We start from the raw sequence: 14,697 nt of genomic DNA, 5'->3' as shown, positions 1-14,697 counted from the left end.
AGTGACATCATCTCTTAATGGGCTCCAGCTCTGATACAATGTTTATTATGTAGGAAATTGTAAACAATCATTTTGCATAAAAATACACATTGTGCATATTTAAAAGTATAATAAGTAGGATTTTCCTAGAAAAATAAAATATAGACTTTTACAAATATAATATAATGTAATTATCATTTATGGGCCTCTAACCGCAAAGCTAACCGTGATGCTGCCGGTATTAGCTCGGCGGGGTGGGCGTGTTCTCGCACGAGAGAGTGAGAGTGAGCTTCCGGTGACTAAGAGTCCAGGAGGCGGAGCCTAGTTTGAATGTGTTGTGGACAAAGTGCAAGAAAAAATCCTACTTCTAATACCTTTGAGGTATTTATTTATCCAGGGTAACCTCAGTGCGACAGAGAAATATTTTCAGGATCACCAACAGGGTCCAAAATTAACTTTTCGGTCTAACTGCATCCTGAAAAAATGTATCAGCCAAAGTATCTTTTAACCGACCATTAAACTGTTAGTTAACTATTTCATTGAAAACTATGCACTTACTGAAAACCCATGTATTTACCTTTTTCATTTGAACTATTTCTATTGTTAAATTTCAAATACACTGTTATACTGAAATGTCCGCACCCTCTTATCCCTGAAAGGCCACTTCTCTCCGTACTTCCTTCTTATATTCATCCTTCCTTTTTGTTCTACACCGGCTACATGCTGCGTATATTATCGTATCAAACCATTTTTAACTTATAATATATCTGTGAAGGTTCTCAGTCATCCAGGTCATGGTAATTCTTCAGTGCTGAACTGAAGAAGCCTTTTGGATGAGAAGTGAAACGCCTTCAAGAACTTCAACCAAGTCCAGTTGCCTTTTGGATTAAGCTCAGAAAAACCTATAATATAGTGATAACAAATAACTTTCTGTCAAGGTAAAATTGACTGGCATGCATTCTTTTCACATGAAGTCGCCTGATACAACTGGAGTCCTCTGCAGTTGGAGGTGAAGTGCTTTTCAAGTATTCAAACCAGAGAGGAGTGCAAAGAAAAGAAAAAAAGGGATTTTTTTTAAGAGCAATTATAGTGAGCAGAGTAGTGGGGTACCACACACACACACACACACACACACACACACACACACACACACACTAACACGCCCCCTCCCCCATAAAGCTGGCTCCTGGCTCGCACATCCGTAGTGGGACTCAGAGGCTGGCACAGCTGGCAGTGCCCGAGCACACTGGGCACCGTCTCCCTCCTCCTGTGCCAACCCCAACCCACGCTCATCACATTCAAATTCACCCAGCTTTATTGGCAAGATGAACGCGGTCACTGTTGCTTGCCCGTCATGCTGGGAGACCAAATACAGGGCTGATCCTTCACAAGGAAGTGCCATTCCCTGTAGTTTCAGATCCAGTTCAGCGTAGTGAAGGAGTACAAAGACTAATGTGAGCTGAGTTTCTGTCATCTCTCCCTCTTTTTCAGCTTTCCTACATCTCAGATCTTGATAAGAAGACATTACATAGAGAGAACACTTACAGAACAAGCCTGTAGGTGTGCTGCAGTTACACAACGCTGCACGCCTTGTAATTCCAAGCATTTGAAAGAAAATAGCCAGGGGGCAGATCTTCTTGTGATAGGACCCCCTCCCTCTAAAACAAGCTTTGTCTCTGTCAGAACAGTCAGACGGCGGCTCATTATCTAAAGAAAATCCCTCACACAGATCCACTGTTACACCATCAGCCTGTGAAGCCTTATTGTGTGTGAATGTTATTGTTTTCTTTTGCTCGTGTACCCACCACCCCATCTACCCACCTGTCTCATCTATTTCCACCTCACTTAGTCATTTACTACATTTCCTAGAATGCCTTTTGACAGCCTTCACAGAGCAGGCGGGAGCTCGGTGTGTGTGTGTGTGCTGTGGGTTAAACATGTGGGTGGAGAGAGAGAGAGAGAGAGAGAGAGAGGGAGCAGTAGTAATACCAGTGGTGGAGAAAGTGCAGGAGAATGAGTTTTCACAGTCAAGAAAAACTGAGGGTTACAAACTCTTGCAATGCATTCTGGGTTCTGAGTATTTGGTGTAGATGTTGTTTTCACTGTCTCTGATACTCTGGTGGATTTCTTCCTGATTGGTCGAGGATGAATTTATTGCTGTTGCACCAACTATGATCTTTACTTTTTGTGCTTACATTTTCATGAACTTGAAGGTTTCTAACATGATGTCACTTTATCAACAACAGTGAAGTTATTGTAGACATTTTACAATAAAAAAAAAAACATCCTGCAGCTTTAGACTCAGAAAATTACACACACTATAATACATTGTAGTGCTATTGAGCTATTTAACAGTTGATAAACTATATTTATTCATATGAGATGCTGTTTTCCATTTTCATTGGTAATATAGTTTTTATAAGAGCTTACAGGAAGCACACAGTAGTTTTGCCCAACATGTTAACTTGCTATTATTTCACTCTAAAAAGACAGGGCTGCAAATAATTTCTATTTTGATAGTCGGCCAGTGATCGATTATTGAATCGATTAGTCGACTAATTGCAACATGAATTGCTTTTGAGGCTGAAACGCTCCCAGACTGTAGACGTTTTAGGACGCGATGGTGTTGCATCCGCCGGAGCTATTTTGCTATGTTTTGTTTATCTGTCGCTTCCCAGTTGCTGTTTTGCATGTGCAGCTCTCAGCGGAGATAGTAAAGATGTGAGATGACTCACTCCTAAGCAGCTTAGCTCAGGAATATGATGTTACAAACACGCGCGATGACGTAACCAACTAATTATCGACCATTAAATTCATTGCCGACTAATTTTGGAATACATCTTTATCAACGTCTACTAACTGTTGCAACCCTGATGTACTACAGGAACAGCGTAACTACAATTAACTGTCCTTAACTTATACTGTATAAACAGATATATATATATATATACAGACAGAGGAGCTGAAGTTGAAGGAGTTGAACAACATAATAGACTTTTGCATACCGTTGCAAAGTGCTAAACTCTGCTTGACTCTCTGCTTTTGCCAAGTTGCAGAGACTTCCTCTCGGGTCACGACTGAACTGTCAGTTGTTTCCTGTCTCACAGTGATCGTTTGAATCAGCACAGCGTGCTTTGTGTTTTTGTTACTGCTGGTGAGATCATGTGGTTACTTGCAAACTTTAACTTTAAGTGTTGTTTTTTATGTGTGTTTGTTGGTGCACTTTAGTTGACTCAACCAATCTAGAAACTCAGTCGCATTTGTGCACATAATATAGGTATTGGTTCATTTGTAATAATCTATATAACTATAAACGTCCTGTCTGTGTGTGTGTGTGTGTGTGTGTGTGTGTGTGTGTGTGTGTGTGTTACCTTTTCACTCACTTCAGGTGGTATCACTGTGCCGAAACAAGACACTGTGATCGTATAAACGTTTTGCTGGTTGTGATTATCATCCTGTCAGTGATCTGACGAGATGACAAGTCTGAGCATGCTGCCAGTGTGTGTGTGTGTGTGTGTCCCTCAGAATCTGACAGGCTAATACGCGCCTCGCAGCCTCTGGAACAGACTGTCCTTTTTCTGTTGTTCTCTTCTTCCTCTTCTTCTTCTGTCTTCTCTTCTCTTTTGTCCTTCTGATTCTCATCCCTCCATCTTTTTGTCTGTTTTGGAGAATCAAATTAGAAATGTTTGCTCTCCTAAATGAAGAGCCTTTTTGTCCTTCTCTCTCTCTTCCCCTCTTTTATCTCTGTTTCACTTAAAACCTCTCTTTATCTGTCTCTCTCTGTCTGCATGCCAGTTGGCAGCCGATCTGCCCTCAGGTGTTTATTGACCAGCCCTCTTTCTTCCTGTCTATCTACCCATCCATTCATCCCTCCATCCGTTCATCCCTCCATCCGGCCGCTCTCTGCCAGCATGCTCCCTGGTGGCTGTGCTTTGGCAGGGCTGTGGAAAGAGACTGTGCCGTGTTGTTTCTGACACCTGGCCCAGTTCAGACTGCTTCAGCCCAGCTCACTTTCACTCTATTGTCAACCCATCGCCTGATTGGCATCGTGCACTCACGGCCCCCTCCACTGCCTCTCAGCTATAACGCTGGAGTGTGTGGGATGCTGCAGAAGTTGATCAGCAACATTATGTAGCAGGTGCAAAATATACTATATTTTTAGTTCCTGTGGTTGGCCTTGTATAAATTGAAATACAAACACATGGCTCTGCTCCATCCTGCCTGCTCCGCCACTGTTACACCTCTGTTACATCTCTGTTACATCTCTGTTACACATCTGTTACATTTCTGTTACTACCTCCGATGCTGGCTCAGCGGCTAAACCACTTTAACAGTCATATCTTAAACAGGCGTTGTAAAAGGGGCTTATGTAGCCAAAATCATTCATTAATTCATCAATAAAAGAGTTGTAATTGGTCACCTAGAGATACACTCATCAATAAACTAACCAAAGTGGCCAATCACAACGTTTTTGTTACGATAACTGTACAAATTAGCGCCGTTGAGGCATTTACGTAAAAAATCAAGATGGCTGCCGCTGATGTGGAATCATCCATCCATCCATAATCTATACCGCTTATCCTGTTCAGGGCCGTGGGGGGACTGGAGCCTATTCCAGCTGTCATTGGGCGAGAGGTGGGGTACACCCTGGACTGATCGCCAGTCAGTCACATGGCTGACACAAACAACCTTTCACAATTACACCTAAAAGCAATTTAAGAGTCACCAATGAACCTGACGAGCATGTCTTTGGACTGTGGGAGGAAGCTGGAGTACCCAGAGAGAATCCACGCATGCACGGGGGAGAACGTGCCAACTCCACACAGAAAGCCCCACTTCCACTTCGTCCGAACCGGGATTCGAACTAGGACCTTCTAGCAGTGAGGCGACAACCCTAACCACTGCAGCCCTATTTGGAACCTTCTGTTGAATTCGTCCGTATATTTTGTCTCGAAGAAGAAAAACAACCACCCCTAAAACCTTTGCTGATAAGGGACATGTGTTTGCTGTTTTTCCAATGCAATTTGGCAGCTCAGTCCTACATCACAGTTCGCTGCTTTGTTTGGCTTTTCGTCCATCCAGTTGCGTCCGGAGAGACATTTTGGTGTGTGGCGGTTGATACTGACCTTTTGAAATGAACGGAGATGTTCCAGACTAATTCCCATTTGTGAATTGGTCTGAGGATGTAATCTTGGAATAGAGCCGGACCTGATTGAAAACTGCACGGAAAGCATTTTTTGCTCTTTAATGTGTCCATGTTATCAAGCAAAAGTTCTCTTTCTTTGTTCTCTTTGTTTCCTCTCTGTTATTATTTCTTTTCAGTATGTTGCTGTTTGTGTCCAATGCTGAAGACCTCTGTCGGAGATGGCCAATTTGCTGATTACGTTGAAGTCGAATTGGGACGTTTTTTACTGATAACAGAACATTTCAAAGTTCCAAGACTTGGCGCTGAAGTTCATTCAGACTAGAAACAGATAGCCAGCTCATACAGCCGTTATTGGTCTGGACGCAGGCCTCCCTACATGCAAGTGCCTTACTGTCTTATCAGCTATAACTGAATAGAAAAGTAGGGTATTCAGGCAAACAAACGTAATAAAATGTTTTAAAATGAATTAAAGGAGAAGATTATACACAAACTACACACGCACACACTGGCCTATGTGTGATGTGATAAGACTGTCTGTCCTTGAAACAGAGCTGTGTGTTTGTTGATAGCCCGTTTATGAAGTCACGATGAGACAGGCTGTGACTGACAGGCTGTGTGTGTGTGTGTGTGTGTGTGTGTGTGTGCGTGTGTGTGTGTGTGTGTGATAGTGTATACAGCCCTGTCAGTTATTTCTCTGCCCTCCATCGCCCCTTTGCTGTCTCTCTCTCCTTCTCTAGTATCTTCAAGTGCCACAAACATGTGTCAGAAGGATAGAGGGACACAGAGAGAGGAAGCTAAATAGGTAGAAGGAGGGAAAACGAAAAAAATGTAGCACGGCCGTGATGATGTGTGACGGCAAAGTAACAAAGACAAAACAGGAGAGAGCGACTGATGTAAGAGGAAGAAAAAAAGGGGCAGCGGACAGAAAAGAGGGAGGACAGATTAAAACGAGGAGAAAGGAAATAATGTAGAGAAATACAGAGATGGGAGAAAATGAGACAAAGCGAGCCAGGGATGAGAGGGGGAGAGAGAAGGGAGGAAGAGGATGAATAGGGTAATAATGGCTCAGTGTGAGAGCTGTTGTAGAAAAAGAGAGAACGGCTGAGTGAAGAAGAGAACAAAATGAGGCTGAGGGCACTCAGACAGATAGAATTAGACACACCGCAGAGGCTCACTGTGTGTGTGTGCGTGTGCGACACAGAGGGAGTGTGTGCTTATGTTTTTATGTGTACGCTTGTATTGTGTGTGTGGGCAGCTGTGTTCTCCTGTTGGTGTACTTGGTTTGCCGTGTGTGTGTGTGTGCGTGCGTGCGGGTAAGAAAAAAGCATTTTTATGTTTTTTACGACTTTTAGGAAATGGACGAATGTAATGGCACTGAATAGCCGGCTGTGACAGGCAGAGGAGAGAAATTCTTAGAAGCATTTGCCTTTTTTTTGTGTGTGTTTGTTCGCTCATATGTTTGTGTGTGTGCGTGTGAGAGAGAGAGAGAGACTGAAAAGGGTAAGAGAGTGTAAATGAGAGTGTGATGCTGCTAAAAGAGCAGATGACTAGAACTGTAATGCTGCCTCCATCTTTCCACAGTCTTCTTCTCTCAGTCTCAGAGTCGTCGCTGACAGGCCTCGCTCATTAGAAAGGTGTTTTAATGCAGCAGAGGCTTAATGTGCTGTAAAGGTGCATCATAAGCTCTGTTCACTGTGCTCTTATTATCCTACAGTACAGGAAGTGATCATATATTTCCCCTCTCTCTCCTTCTGTCTCTCGCTTCTCTTCTTTTTTTTTTTTTCATCCCAGGCGGAGATTGTCAAGCGTCTCAGTGCCATCTGCGCTCAGATCATCCCTTTCCTCTCTCAAGAGGTGAGTGTCACCGCTGCCAGGCACACACACACACACACTCACAGAATGTGCACACACAAAGAGAGGAGACGATTATTCACACTCCAGGCTTATATCATATTTTCTATGCATTCAGAATCGGAAATAAAGCAGAGTAGATGGATTTTGTGCTAAGAAAGTAAAAAGAAATGTGTAAATTCAGAATATTTTGAAGGTAATACTTTTGTACTTTTACTTGTAAATGATAAAACTTTAGAAAGTCTGGCCTTTACTTGTAACACAATATATCGGGACTGTGTTTTTGCTACTTTGACTTTAGTTAAAGATACCTCTAAATTCCCCCATACAAGTTACACACACCTTGTACATTTTAAAACATTGTGCATATTAATGACAACACAGCTCGTCCTCTGTGGACATTTCTCTCTGTTTGAAAAGCAAATCAATCAACAAATAGTGTCCTATTAAACCCCATACTTTACTAAATAAACCTTCATTAAACACAATCAGGCCAATTATTGAATAAAAAAATAAAGCAAACATGTAAATACTGTTAATTATTGCACATGGGTGAATCCTGCTGAATAAAGCAGATAAAGCTCAGTGCTGTTTGTTGTTAATTATTTTGTTAGCACAATTAAATTTTTCTTCATAATAAAAGCGAGGGCACACATGCATCAGAATGAATCTGAGGCATCAAATAATGTAATGTCCACATGATGCTGTGAGCTGCATCAGCCTCAGATGTGCTCTTGTGGTTCTGTACCAACTTGTCTGTTAAAGGGCAAGAGGTACTGACATTACACATCGATATTAAACGTTGAAAGTTCCCCTTGGTGTCAGTTGAAAAATTACTTATTCAAGTTATTATTCTCGAAGATCTCAGTTTCGTTCTCTTTGGCGTCACCTCTGGCAATAAACTGTAATTGCGAGAGCACACTTCCCAGATATCCAGACAGTGTTGCATGTGTGACGTCCACGGTTGGCTCCGGTTGTAACTCGCTGACGGTCGCTTTCCTTTTCAGACTGTTTGCCTTCATCTGAGTAGATTACTGTTTACTCGCACTTTACTTGCAGAGACCGGAAAAGCTCCGCCTACCCTCTCTGGCAGACCAACCACTGCTGGGTGGAAAGAGCGTCACTAACTGGGCGCCGCTTGTGATTTTTTCCCACGAATGTTCCAACAGACACCCAGTCCATAATACTGCAAATACAAAGGCTTTCATCAGTCGGCCGTAGGCTCAATCACCATCGTGTTACCTCATTCAGCGATAGATGGTGACTTAACAGACATTTATTTAAATTATTATCACTTTAAACATTGATATCAAACGTTGAAAGTTCCCCTTGGTGTCAGTGGAAAAATGAAACAACTACTTATTAAGCCATAAGAGACAACTGCTTATGATTCCATAAAGACGGCTCTCTGACTTGAAGAGGACTGAAGACTTTATTTTCCCAACATTATCTTTGAATTACTGCCACTCTTTTAAAATGAGCTTTTCTTGTCATGCAGCAACATTATCAACATCTGCGCCTGTGTGCCTCATCTTATCTCCGCTCCGTTCAACTTAAATAAGAAAGAGGAGCAGAGTAATTGAAGTGTATATTATTCTTTTGTTAATTTATTTATGTATATGTGCGTGTGTGAGTCTGCTGCTCCTGTGTGAGCACCGATTGTATTGCGTGTGTAGATGGGAGAACAAACGTGCAGACACACGTCTTCCTGTCTGTGAGTGTGAGTGTGCTCTGATGACTTTGTTCCCTGGAGACGAGAGGGTCACAGCTCTGTCAGTCTGATCAATATTGACACTGTGTGTGTGGCTCTGTGTGTGTATGTGAGTGTGTGTGCGCAAGCACTGTTGCACAAATGCATATTTGCGTTTTTTTGTGACTGATTACACTCGGATTTTGTGTCAACAGAAGTGAGTTTTTAGTTAGTGTGTCTTTGAGGTTGTGTGTGTGTGTGTACGTGTCTGGCTGTATGTACAGTATGTGTGTTTCTGTGTGTGTGAGACTGTCTGTGTTTGTGTTGTGTGCATGCATTGTTGCCCAATAAAGACAGAATAAAGACGGTTATATTTATGCATCCTGTACAAGCAGACTCTAGATGTTTGAACACCTTTTCTCAAGTTTGCTTCATTACATTGTTCCTGCTGTGTCCCTGCACTATACGTTATGTTTACTTTATATTATATCTGTGACACACAGCGTGAGCGATGCTGCAGAGAAAACCAGCCTTCCTCCTCACTTCCTATCTGTAACATTTAATGTGTGTTTATGTACTCTTGCTATGTGTTTGTAGCACCAGCAACAGGTGGTCCAAGCAGTGGAGAGGGCCAAGCAGGTCACCATGGCTGAGCTCAACGCCATTATCGGGGTGAGTCACCTCCATTCAACATGACAACACAAACACACACCTACACACACACACACACACACGTTAGCAAGGCACTGATGGGAGTCGGCTGATTAAATTATTTTGTCACTGATCTTCAAATATGTAATGTAATGTGTAAAAATGGATGTAGCATTAATGTAAACATAATTTAATAACATAATTAGCATCTCTTCTTCAGCGTTGGTTATATAAAGCATCATAAATACATGTGTGGCAGTGCTCCTGTATGACTATTTTACTGGACACTGTTACAAATTTTGAAGATGTAACTGAATATACCAAAATGTAATGAATCAGTGCTACGAGTGAGATAGCTGTTGACCAAAAATCTATTACATTTTAGAGTAGCCTGTGCGGCTGAGAGCAACAATACTTTCAACTATGAGATTTCAAGTCTGAGATACAGACACAAATTTCTTATCAAATTACAAGCATGAATTTTGGCCGTTTCTTTACGCCTCAGCTAACCAGCCAATCAGCTCGCCTACACATTGTCAACTGACCATCCAATCGGAGGAAGCTAACCTGTCCTTCATACGCTTTGCACAAACAACACTTATCAGACGTAACAGATGAGTATATTTCGAGATCGTAATGAAAAACAACAAAGAGGTGTCCACGAGGACAGCTTTTATTCTCCTCCCGTTTTCAACAGCTGCTGTAACCACGACAACCACTGACGCATTTGGCTGAAAGTCGCCAGTTAACATGGTCACTTGCTGAACTGAAACACGGCCTCTGTTGTTTACTCTTGCACTCTAAACTCTTGCCTCTGAAAGGTGGGCGCTCATGACATGTCAGCTCCCTAAAAAGTGAAGTGAACAACTCTTGATGGCTGTTAGTTTAGGGAGCGCTTGATTTGATATGCAGCAGAGTTTCTACGGCCGACTTTTCAAACATCAATATTGCAGTCAATCATGTTTATTTAATCGTGGGAAGCCAAAATCATTATTAGGATTAATATTCGCTTAAATGTGCAGCCCTAGTAGCCGGTCTAACTTTCCAAAAGACAGGGCTTTAAACATGGCAGCTTCTGTTCAGTGTCTTATTTTGAAGTCCTCGTTTAAAAAACATTAAAGAACAGAAACAGTATTTTCAGTATAATCAGTATTATGTTTTTTATCATAATACTGTCTACTCACTGTGCTACTACAGTATGGTGTGTATTGCATCAATTACAGCTCAGTTTCAAGGTTTTATATGCGTTAAACTCATCAGAGCTTTCTGGACAAAACACGTTTCATGTGCAGCATAAACTGAAGCTCACAGCAGACTGACACACGCTCATGTGAGAAAATACATACCTAATCTCAAGAGTTGCACTGATAACATTTTCCACACATACACATACACTTGCATTTAATTATGTATAATCACCTGACCAAGAGCAGCGTATGCTTGTCTGCACATGTGTGTTTATATGTACACACACACACAGACAGACAGACACAGGGATGGTCGTGAGTGCTGTAGTCGACGGGGCTTTCCGGAGCTTGTCGGAGCACTGATCACATTACTGTCTACTTAGAGCCCTTTGTTCTTCGCAGCACTACAAACACGGCTGTCTCTGAGGTGTGTGCTTGTATGTGTGTATGTGTGTCCAACACACCAGCCTGACAAAACAACACACGAAAAACACATCATAATGCTCCCTTCAGGATAATAGCCTTTCTTTATCTGTAGCTGCTCCTTTGCTCTCCTCTCTCTCTCTCTCTCTCTCTCTATCCCCCATCATCCTCTTTTCCCTGCTTCCTCTTTGTCTTTCTGCTCTTTTTCCTTGTGGATTTTTTCATCTCTCTTCCTCTTACAATGTCCTCATTTCTCCTCTGCCTTTAGTTTTTTTCCTACATCTTATCTTCTCCTCTCGCCTCTGCACACTTTCCCTCCCTCTTCCTGCGCTCATTTACCCTCCTCTCCCTTTGGTCTCCCTCCTGCTCGTCTAATTCTCTTTCACTCCTCGCTGCTTCCACCATGACTTCCCTCCGTTCCTCCCCATCATTTACTCTGTGACTCAAACATTTCCTTCCCTCTCTCTGTGTTTTCTCTTGCCCTCGTTCTCTGTCTTGCCTTTCCTTCATAATAAATCCCATCCTTCGCCCCGCTCTTTCGTGTCTCGGTTTCCATCTCCATTTCCCCGTGTATCATGAGCATTTAATTTCCTTCTCCCCTTCTCTCTCTTCCTCCTTTTCGTCCTTGGTGTCCATCTCTCTCACCTCTTAATCCACTAATCTCTTTAACATCCTCTCTTCCTTCATCGTTTTTCCTCTCTCGCTGTTGAGCTGTCCGTGTGGATTTCATCTCTTTTTACTTCCTCCCTTTCTCCTCTCCATCTCTCCGCTTTTCCAAACACAACCCCCTCTTCCCCTTACTTTTTTTCCCTCCTTCCTTCCTTTGGTCTTTGTCACTTTCTCCTGCTTATATTTTTCTAACCACCCACCCCCTTGTATCACACCAACCCTCCCCGACCCCTTCCTCCCTTCCCACTCCCTCCTTTCCCTGTGGCCACAGCAGCAGCAGCTCCAGCACCTGTCTCACCACGCCCCTGGCATCCCCCTGACGCCTCACCCATCAGGCCTGTCCCTGGGTGCGGGGGGTTCTGGGCTTCTTGCTCTGACCGGGGCACTGGGGGTCTCGGCTCACCTGGCCTCCAAAGATGATCGAAACCACCTTGACCCTGAACATCTCAGAGGTAAGAACGCGGATCTTGTGACCTGCAGCTAGTCGCATCTGCTGTCATTAATGAGAAAAGGGGCGTGGTTAAAATACCTGAAGTTCATTGGAAGTTTACCTTAAATGATCTAAAACCACACAGCATTTACAAGAAGATGTGACTGAAGTTTTTGCAGTGAAAATCAGTGCTTCTGTTTAAGGTCAGTCTACGCAAAAGGTTCCATTATTGAAAGTCAATTGCACTATTAAACACTTTGAGACGATGTTTAGCGAGTTCAATAATAGCGAGATTGAGTTACAGATTCTGGGAAACCATCCAGAATGAAACAATCAGATATCATGCAAGAGTGATCTCTTCCTTCAAAACATGTTTGTATTTCTGTTTGTTCTCTCTGCATGCTGTGTTTATTTCAATTAGTTTCATACTAGATAAGACACACCTCTGGAGCTCTGACTTCAGAGTTCTGCAGAATAAGAAAAAGATAATTTCTCAGAGCAGATAAAATGCAAAGCAGTTCTATACATCATTTGTGACAGGCTGCCTTTGTGTAAGTTGCGCAGCGAGTCACGTCTTGGACTGAATTTGAACTTCCCTGTTTAGATTGCTGTCATAATACGGACAGACGTATTCAAGCCACTTGTGTAAATGCAGGAGAAACGCTTTCTCCCTGCGAACTCTCGTTCACCCCGATACAATATCTTATCTTTGCTCTCTGTTTCAGGCACCGAGCCAAGAGAGACTTTCTCATGAATAACGCCAGAGCCAGAAAGAAAAGAAAAGGAAGGAACGAGTGAGCGTAGAAAGGGAGAGAGATAGAGGGATCAGTGTGTTCATATTGGAGTGTTACACATCTCTGTGTGTGTGTGTGTGTGTGTGTGTGTGTTCTTACATATGAGAGGAAGCATGAGTGTAAAGATAGTGAGCGTTGAAAGAGGCAGCAGGGGAAGACAGCGAGCTTTGTCTGCTGGAGAACAGAGAGGGAAAGATAGAGAGCAGACTGGGATCAGGCACAATAGCGGGTCTGTATCTCTATTAGAGAGGAGCAGTGGTGGTTCAGTGTAACCTTGGCTGACTGTTGTTATTATTATTATCAGGACTGACGTCAAACTCTCTCTTTCTCCCCTTTACTCCTCTCCCTCACTCTCTCGTTTTTCTCTCCTCTCTTCTCTTTCCTTACCTTCCTCCGCCCCGTCCCAGAGGGAGCACCCAGCAGGGTGAGTAGCTTGCGTGTGTGTGTTCAGTGTGTGTGTGTGTGTGTGACAGTGATAAACGGATGGAAATGGAGACGCGCTGTAAAGTGGCCTCTAAAAAAAGGCTGCGTACTGCTGGAGCTCAGCCAGGAGTAGCACAGCTCCACGCTAGCACAATAGCCGCTCAGCGCTCTCAACCTTGAGCTTCCCAAGGTTTCCTGCATCACACCAACATCTGAGCTCACAGCACTTCGCTGTTATCTGCAGGAAAGGACAAATTGACTGGATGGATGAACAAGCAACTGTTTATCAACCCCACAAATGTTCTGGTAATCTACGAGACTTACAGAACAAGTGAAAGGATTAAAACCCAGTGAAATGGCTTACTGCCCAAAACACGGCGGTTAGTGTCTGTACAAAGTGATTAAAATGCTTTCTTAACACTGCTATTCAACCACAGGACTCCTCTTAGATTCTGCTGTATACAAATATTTCCTAACAGACCACTGATACCCATTTAAAAGATATTTCCAAACATAATCTGCTCTTTTGTGTCAACAGTTAATATTTGGTGTAAAATTGCACGGTTGCCAGAACAGAGGAGGAAATGTTCCCATTTAAACGACTCCTTTGTCTGTCTGCTGTTAACTAGTGAAACCACTGCACCACAACACAAACATGCTCATCATGAAGGGATATAAACAGTCCATGACTGTTTTGTTTTTAAGTGTCACCACAAAGACAGAAAATACACCCTGACCTCTATAAAATCTGCTTTCACCGTTTATTTATGTACAACATCTTTCAAACACTTAACTTATTACAGATTATTAAACAGTGTAAGGAAGAGCGTACGGATTTATACAGCTCCGGAACAAATAAAAGACAACTGCATAAATCTGTTTTTCTCTGAATGTACTATTTATAGGTTTGTGTTTGTGTAGAATAAACTTTAGTCTTATTGTAAACAACATTTCTCCTACTTCCAAATCAAATATTCTCAGTTAGGTCTTTTATTCGCAGCAAATGACGACGGGCTAAGATAAACAAAAGATGTAAAAAAGATGTTTTTCAGACCTCAAATAATGTTAACCTTAAACAACAGAATGTTTTAACTCAGGAAGAGTTCAGAGATCAATATTTAGTGGAATAACCTGATTTTTAATTACAGCTCTCATGCGTCTTGGCATGCTCTCCACCAGTCTGTCACGTTGCGCCACCCTGCGCAAAAATTCAAGCAGCTCGGCTTTGTTCGATGTCATGTGACCATCCATCTTCGTCTTGATCACATTCAGGAGGTTTTAGCGGGGTTCAGATCTGGATTGGGCTGGCCGTGACATGAAGAGAGAGATGCTGATTTAAGGAACGTTTGGAGTAGTCTCTTACTTTTTTTCCGGAGCTGTGCATTAGCCTACTGTGCGGAGGCAAGAACACACTCGCCTTTTATTTTGCTCAAAATATTGACTTGTGCTAATTC

At 42.6% G+C, this 14,697-nt stretch overlaps 1 protein-coding gene across 2 annotated transcripts in view; it reads left to right on the top strand.

Moving 5' to 3' along the window:
- The window catches only part of tle2b (TLE family member 2, transcriptional corepressor b), an 81,782-nt gene that overhangs the window by 45,891 nt on the left and 21,194 nt on the right, over positions 1-14,697 (top strand). The window contains exons 5-8 of one of the 2 annotated variants that reach the window (XM_069679310.1): positions 6,917-6,979; positions 9,264-9,338; positions 11,871-12,048; positions 13,228-13,244. In XM_069679310.1, the coding sequence (XP_069535411.1) occupies positions 6,917-6,979; positions 9,264-9,338; positions 11,871-12,048; positions 13,228-13,244 (333 nt within the window). Of the gene's footprint in view, positions 1-6,916; positions 6,980-9,263; positions 9,339-11,867; positions 12,049-13,227; positions 13,245-14,697 lie in introns of both variants that reach the window. The other variant, XM_069679309.1, reaches the window with a different exon arrangement.

The sequence above is a fragment of the Semicossyphus pulcher genome, unplaced genomic scaffold, assembly GCF_022749685.1.
Source record: "Semicossyphus pulcher isolate SPU_LCO1_2020_fin unplaced genomic scaffold, fSemPul1.0.p SCAF_4, whole genome shotgun sequence".
In the NCBI taxonomy this organism is placed as follows: Eukaryota; Metazoa; Chordata; class Actinopteri; order Labriformes; family Labridae; genus Semicossyphus; species Semicossyphus pulcher.
This window is presented reverse-complemented; position numbering and strand designations above follow the sequence as displayed.